Here is a 7,702-nt window from a genome sequence, read left to right as displayed (position 1 = left end):
TTTTTAGGGGCAGTTTGAGATTTGCCTCTAAAGGTTTATAGGGGCAGTTTGAGATTTGCCTCAAAAGGTCTTTAGGGCCAGTTTCAGAACTGCCCAAAAAAGCTTTTAGGGGCACTTTGAGATATGCCCCAAAACACAATCAGAGACAACTTTAAGAATTGCCCCAAAATACAATTAGAGGCAAATATAGGAAAATTCTTCAATATAACAATAAAGGCAAATATAAACAACAATGTATGCACATAATCCAAATGTACAAATGTACCAGAAAAGTATTCAACCCTGTAATACATATACATAATCCAGAATTCTATATATCACATCATAACAAATCCTACTACATGTAACTTCACAGCATTCCAAATATCAGGTTTCAACTAAAACTTGAAGTAAAAACTGCAACCTTCCAATCATGACATAAACAATGCCATCGGTAAGGCCTATAGCGAACTGAATTGCTTCCGGAATATGTGCCACGACCACAACAGGATGAACATTTGAACTAGAAAAGAAACAACAAATCAGTAGTTTACTCAAAATACAGTAAATCCAAATTTTTATTGGCAAATACATAACTTGCATATTATAAGAACATATTTTACAAAAAAAAACTTGTGACTGGTCAAAACAGATTTCAAGTACTGAAGGATGATTCCAATAATATATAGATAATCATCTGACACAAGCTGTTATTGGTCTAATGTGTGCACAAACAATTATTCAGATTATTTAACATTTGAGGTTTATGTAGAGTGATATCTTGCACTACGAAAATGAATGTGACATTCATTAAGATGGATCTTTCGAGCCAGTGGCTCAGCTGCTACTTTTAACTTTGACAGCAGCGGCTACATGAACATACTAGATCATGATTGCACACGTTGTTCCGCCCGTCTATTTTACGATAGTTGTTTTCTTATCATGTTTGAAATCATGAAAATAAAATGTGCATAAGCTTGTACATACATTAGTAAGTATAACAGAAGTGAGAAACAATTGTTTTATTTAACCAAGATAAACTTATAGCGCATATAGCTGGGTAGATACAACACTATTTGTTAGATGCAACAATGACCATCTCCGAGGACCACATATGTTGAGGACCGTCTTGTTCTAAACGTGTGGATAAATTTATCAAAAATCTGACACAAAATCAACACTAAGTGGAAACTTTCAAACCATTTAGTAGCGATCATATCCGCTTTGTGTTGATACCAAGTATGTTTGATAGTTCAAAGAAACAATATGTAACTTTAATGGTTTTTCTAATATACGCAACAATTTAATAACAGAAATTCTTGCAAATATGATTACTGACCAGATGGTCTATATATATCCTAGATAACACTTAAGTACACCGGGCCAACGAAAAAAACTAAATTTAAACAAAAGTTCTTTTCCTAGATGAAGTTGCCATAGAGAAGTAAAGGGCATCCTTGAAGCCAAAATCTGTGGGCATTTTTTTTTGGTCCAGTTGTCTCACCATTTACGAAACCAGGCGAAAGGAGATACAGTGAATGTGTCTTGCACATGAGATCACCAGCAGATGTTGCTCGATGGATATCATGTACTTAAAATCTAAAGTATTTTGCACAAATCATTACCCCTAATTGGATTGAACTACTGAAGACATAAGAGACATTGACTCCTTGGCCTCTATTTACATGTGTATCTGTACTTACGGGCCTCAACTAATATGCTAGAGCGCTTAGTGTTAATGAAGCATTGGCAGTACCATCTTGCAGCAGGCAACAACTCGTAATATGGAAGTCATGCAAGATTTGGACGTTGGCAAAGCAAAATGGCAGAGGCGTGCATACCTTCATCATACGACTTTTACATCAAAATCGAGAGGTAGGCAACACCCACCCTCTGCCCATATATATATCAGGCAACATGACTGCAGCTAATTACTCCAATGACACGCCTGCTGTTCTTGTGCCTCAATAGTGTAAATTTGTCATATAAAATCAGGATAAACTCTTTCCCCAAAAATCTACATTATATGGTACCTACAAACAGAAGAACCGCAAGGAAACAAAGGTTAATTCCAAAGTCCAGATCCATAATCACATTATGGAAAAAGGATAACCATAAATAGAAGATCATATCAATAATATATTATACTCTTTACATCATTCGACAATTGATGGTTGAAGTGCATAATGATTTTCTGATCATAAATAAAAGGGCGAGCAAATGTTGTTTGGTAGAGAAATAAAATGTAACATGAGGTATATCTGACAACCTTCTACCAATATTTGCAGAATGAACACTACCGTTTTTTGCTGCAATATGAAAATACAAAACCACATTGCAAACTCGGTAACCACCACAATCTATAAGCTACATAAATCAGTAGTAGAATATATGGATGGGAATAACCATTATCTACTATAATATCTACGCACAATGATGCTACTGGTGTTTCCAAAAATGAACCTGCTAATTCTTGATAACTTGATATGATGCTACATAGTAATTTATGTTTAATAAAAGTTCCCGCTTTGATTGTTCGATATGAATAATAACTCGAAATCCAACTCAAACCTATAATGACAAAGTGATCTGATTCTGCACAAACACTGGATATTATTTGTATGAAATTTTAACCACACCAAGATTTAGTGCCAATTAGTAGTAAGACATTCACTGTGGGAACGCCGGCCAAGAGAAGACTGCAGAGACGGCGGCACCAGAAACGATTCCAGCGAGCCGGGGCATGATCTCGAAGATGAACTGAGTTTTGACTGTGGCTGTCAGTGAGGAAGATACATGCCAAATACTTTAAGATGATTTCATGTGGACAGTAAATTTACCTCCATCCAAGAAACAGGAAAATGCAGCTTGTAATTTAATCAGTAGGAAGCACATCTAATTAATTGTTTTTATAGTAACTTCTCCAAATTTCAAGCACAATTAGATGATCATGGCTCGGAACCCATCTTTTTGTTATGCCTGAGTGATGTAGATGTAATCAAGACAGAGCAGAGTAGATTTTAAGATGTAGTCCAACCATCGAAGGTAACATCGTGAAAACAAAAATAAATTACACAATAAGATGATCAGATCTAAAAGTAGACACCAGAATTCCAATGCCGAATGATCAAGGCCGTTTAGTGAGCGTATCGGATGGTTTAGGATGCCTAAACGCTGTGGAGGCTCCTAGGTGGAGCAGTTTTACTGTTAACTAATAAAAGGTCTTAAGAACAAGAGCTGCAAGGGTCCATAGCTATAGGTAACCAATTTAAGAGACGATGATATTGCATAAAGCATGAACTACTCCAGCCTAGTTAATTCTTAGTATGACCACAAAGCACTTAACTTGCAAAGCTCAGAGCAGAGCACATTTGACATCTTTTCTATACAAAACTCAGTAATGTAGCAGAAAAGCATGCATCGTAGTTTATGATTTAAAATATATCCGCACCAGCATATACAGGGGAAAAAATCCAAACAAGCGCATTACGCATACCATGCATCAGCTAGTTGATACATGTCTAAGGACCAACATAAATGAGCAAAACAGTTGATTTCAGGTGAGGAGTATGACAATGTCTCTGATTCGCAAGATTCAGTGGTGTCAACTTGTCTGACAATAACTCACACGAGATTCTACAACTACATAAAAGATCTGAATTAAGGAGGCACTCCAATCTATAGTTCAACAACAAATTCTCACATTACCGACACCCTTTAAGAAAAAAAGAGAATAAAAACACAATGGTCAGTATGTCACCTCTAGATTCAGAGTTTGTAGCAACTAAAACAATTGCGCTACATATTTTGATAGGGTGAAACTGAATTCAATGTATGGTTCACGAGGCATTAACATGATTCTTATCACTGTTAAGTAAAATGTAGAACAGAGAACAAGTTTTCTTGCCATTTTTAAGCTATCAAAAAGTTTCTCAGCAAAATGTATGGTAGAAGTAATGAACATAAGAGAGTTAATTTATTCCAGGATCTAAGAGGAAGCGATCTGATCAGCAAGACAAAAAAATAGAGTAGGATAACTCACATGCTTATCGATGCATTTCCAGTTATTGAAAGACCAAGACAATGCTTCTACCAGAACGCATCATCAACCCTTTCAAACAATACCCAGAAGTTCGTAAGGGCATTCATCCCCTGGACATCCTCAGCACGGAGTCTGATCTTCCTGTAAGCCTTGTCCTCATCGTTGTTAAGATCAGCTAGGGACACTTTAAAAACCCTGTGCTTGAGACCCTCAGAGGCAATCTGAAACGAAGATTAAAGGATTAGCAATAAGCTATTACTGTTGGGATTACTAAACCAGAGATCTTAGATGTACATTCAAAAGATATATCCATGACAACAGATCTAGCCACAACATATTACTATCTCGATAAAATATGCATACAATCTTTCGAGTGATGATCAATCAAAACACCACAACAGACTCATGTTTACTCCTATTAGAGAACTGGTATTTTGAGCAGTCCCAAAAGGAATCAAACTATAAACATATAAAAATAATGGCAGCATACAAGAAGCACACAATATGAACATATATAATGTCATACAAGAATAAGCACATAGTGGCAACATAGTATCTAGTGCATTTTCAACACATATCTCACTATGCCTCACTAAGAACACTCTGTGAACATCATCGCTATGTTTCCTATTCAGAAACCATCACAATTTATCTCAGCATCACCTTCAGTTGATCCCAGTCTTCAGCATTGTACCTTGAGAGAAGTCATAATTCAATTTAGCAAACGGAGACGAATATTGTACTAAAAACAGCATGTGGTGTTGGCAGGGGAGAAAAACGAACTCAAATAACATGTGTTAACTGAACAGAGCAAGAACGCAAATGGAATTCTCATGAAAACGAGTGCCTGCATGCTAGTGCCTCTGGAGAGTCAGTCCCAGATTAAGGAACAACAAGGACGCATCAGATATGAGAGGGGAAAGTAGAAGACTGAAAACGACAGATCGATGCAAAAATTATTAAGGAGCTATTCACTCTGCATGCTGCTAGCTCTACCCGTATATCACCTATGAAGAGATATGTATATTGCAGCGTTAAATCATGCTAACCGATGGCCCATCACAGATCCAACAAAACATTGCTTGATATCAAAGCCAACTTTTCGGACAAAGCCGGTGGTGGAGGAAATATGCTGAATTCCTATCGATCTCAGGCTTTCGGCCTAAGAAGTTAAACCACTACGCTGATCTGACGACAACTTTTGTAGAAACACCCAACGGAGTGCCTACAATGATTGGATGGATGATCCAGACAATGAACTTTCCAAGCTAGGATCCAACGTAAATATAGTGCAGAGAACTTATGTATCATGTTGCCCATCTCTTTATTCTAACAGAAGTAGTACGACACATATATATAGGTTAATAAAACAAACATTTTAGGTGGTCCCTGATTAAATGCCTGTTAAACATGTAGATAAATTAGAACGTAGTGAAGTTCGACTGGTTCGGAATTTTCATGTTTGCTAGATGACTGTCCTAAATTACCATACAGTTCAGTGACATTTGTAGATGGAAAAAAAAATAAGTTTATAACAAGCAAACAGTTCAAACATTATACAGTGGGTGTAAATAAGCTGCAAACTACAGGAATTTCAGGAAACAAACAAGTGATGGCACACCAAACTAGAAAATAGGAATGACAAATCCATCGGTCTCAGAAGTGCAAAAATAGCAGCTAAAAAAACGTTGCAGGGAAAGATCTCTCAAAATTTCAAACCTGTCTAGCTAGAAGAATATGCTCCGTTGTTTGGGGCATGGGGCCATTAGGAGCTGACACAACGAGAATACAAACGCCCATTTGAGTAGCTCCGGCGATCATGTTCTAAATGATCCACAGCAAATCAAAAGCATGCAAGCGTCAGAGCAGTGTGTGTAGTAGACAATGAAGGATTCTATAAGCTCTAGATTGGAAAATTCAGATGCCCTAGTATCCATTCTGAGATCATGGATTGAGCTGGAAGCAGATGAAACCTACTACAAGTCAAAGCAAGCTTGGTATTTCATTTCATCAATTTGGAAATGCAGTCAAACAGTCACCAAAATTTCTGAATTGAAAATACATGGCCTTCCTTATTTCTGTATAAGATGGTTTCGCTAGATTAAAGAACTAAGCCCATAACAGTTACCTTGACATAATCAGTGGCTGGGCAGTCCACGTGAGCATAATGTCTTTCAGCAGTCTCGTACTCCACATGCGCCTACACAAAACAATTGCACTGGATTAATAGATCACCAATTTATTTGGAAATGGAGATGAACAAAGAACAATATGGCCGAAAATGGCTGGGAACAGACCGTTGAGATGGTGATTCCTCCGGACTTCTCCTCCGGAACCAGGTGATCTCCTCGAACGCGATGGACTTGGCGCCCCCCTTCTCAGACAGCACCTGTAGCACCCGCCGAAACCAAAACTGCATTCAGATCACCCCAATAATTCGCTACACTGGCACAAAATCAGCTGGCTGGGAAAGGGACTCACGTGCGGGTGAAGGTCGCCATGGACCTCGCCCAGAGGCCCATAGCCATTGGCGGCGGCGGCCGAGGCCGCATCCGGGAGAACCGCGGGGCTGGAGATCACGGCGCGCGGAGGGTCGAGTAGGTGAGGATGCGGCGGCGCGGAGGGTCGCCTTCTCCCTCGCCGAGCCGCCGCTGTCCCGCTCGCGGAGAAGCTAGGGTTCGACGACGAGGGCGCGGTCGCCGCGGCGTCCATCGCGAGCCCGTGGTCGGGGAAGTGGGCATGGCGTGCTCCGTCCCAGCGCGGCTTGCTCATTGGGTGGCGGTTGCGGATGCGGCCCCAATTCGCCGGATCGAGAATTCCAATAACTACATCGAGAATAATGCTTTGGTGCTTCACGAAGTAAAATCAGGGCATTTCTAGATGCAAAATTATTTAGGAGATCTAATTCAATTAAAATATCCCATTTTCAATTCAATAAACTAGTTCTCTTGTTTTCTTTTATTATTTTTCTTAGCACCAGAGTTATATCTTTGGCAAACATTGGAACACTTTAATCGTGAAGGAATTAAGAACGTGAAACTAGAAACCTAATGTAACACTAGAACCGTATTTAGGAGCAAGCTGAAGTGGGCTCGTCGGGCATGCCTCTGCAACTGCAAATTATCTTAGCCCAAAACAAAACAGCAGTTAGCCAGGGTGCAAAGCAAGACCTGATCATGGGCCCCCTCCAGCCATGCGCCCATGGCCGTCGCCCATGGTGGCCATGGGTCAAAGCCGGCCATGAATAGATGGAATGCACTACGAACCAGTCACCAACGCATGAGGAGATGGAGTAGGATGCCTCTACAGTTTTGAGAAGGGAAGATGCCCTCGCTCTGCTCCTCCTCCTTAGGGACAACAACACTAACTAACCCTATAGATCAAGCGCTGAAGCAGAGTACTATATTGTAGCTCACGTTGTTGGCGAAAGCTATTAAATACGCCAACTATGAGAAAGAGAGCAATCCATGATTTCCCCCCTCCTAGCTCTCACGGCTGAACAGTAGCCTTGAGAGTCTTCTCCTCTCCGCCGGCTCCCCTCTCCCTCTCCTCCGGCGGCCTCGCCGGCCAGAGTGACTGGGAGAGGGGAGGTCGGGCCCTCTCTGTACATAGTAGTGTAGATGTAGTTGTTGTTCCCTTAGTGGAGTCTGGCGCTATGCCGATGGAGATCTGGCGGCCAGC

At 40.2% G+C, this 7,702-nt stretch overlaps 1 protein-coding gene across 3 annotated transcripts; it reads right to left on the bottom strand.

The window, feature by feature from the left end:
• Positions 1-205: 205 nt before the first annotated feature.
• On the bottom strand, positions 206-6,884 carry LOC127305107 (uncharacterized). 3 transcript variants are annotated; one of them, XM_051335485.2, is made up of 8 exons: positions 6,503-6,884; positions 6,319-6,410; positions 6,150-6,221; positions 4,685-4,715; positions 4,022-4,242; positions 2,820-2,958; positions 1,821-2,012; positions 206-502 (listed from the first exon to the last, which is right to left on the bottom strand). In XM_051335485.2, the coding sequence occupies exons 1-5, from the start codon at positions 6,791-6,793 to the stop codon at positions 4,069-4,071; spliced, it is 660 nt and encodes a 219-aa protein (XP_051191445.1). In that variant the 5' UTR covers positions 6,794-6,884; the 3' UTR covers positions 206-502; positions 1,821-2,012; positions 2,820-2,958; positions 4,022-4,068. The 3 variants fall into 3 exon arrangements, with proteins under 3 accessions (XP_051191445.1, XP_051191444.1, XP_051191446.1); XM_051335484.2 differs by lacking the exon at positions 2,820-2,958 and having other exon boundaries at positions 6,503-6,883; XM_051335486.2 differs by lacking the exons at positions 206-502; positions 1,821-2,012 and adding an exon at positions 2,442-2,739.
• Positions 6,885-7,702: the final 818 nt, after the last annotated feature.

Source organism: Lolium perenne, chromosome 6 (assembly GCF_019359855.2).
Source record: "Lolium perenne isolate Kyuss_39 chromosome 6, Kyuss_2.0, whole genome shotgun sequence".
NCBI classification, from domain to species: Eukaryota; Viridiplantae; Streptophyta; class Magnoliopsida; order Poales; family Poaceae; genus Lolium; species Lolium perenne.
The sequence above is the reverse complement of the archived record's forward strand: the minus strand, read 5'-3'. Positions and strand labels throughout refer to the sequence as shown.

Bases quoted from the DNA above. Each gene is read 5' to 3' on its own strand.
- LOC127305107 (XM_051335485.2), bottom strand. From the start codon at position 6,793: ATGAGCAAGCCGCGCTGGGACGGAGCACGCCATGCCCACTTCCCCGAC. The intron at 6,411-6,502 runs GTGAGTCCCTTT...CGGGTGCTACAG, and splicing joins ATGGCGACCTTCACCCGCAC to GTGCTGTCTGAGAAGGGGGG. The intron at 6,222-6,318 runs GTCTGTTCCCAG...TGTTTTGTGTAG, and splicing joins GAGGAATCACCATCTCAACG to GCGCATGTGGAGTACGAGAC.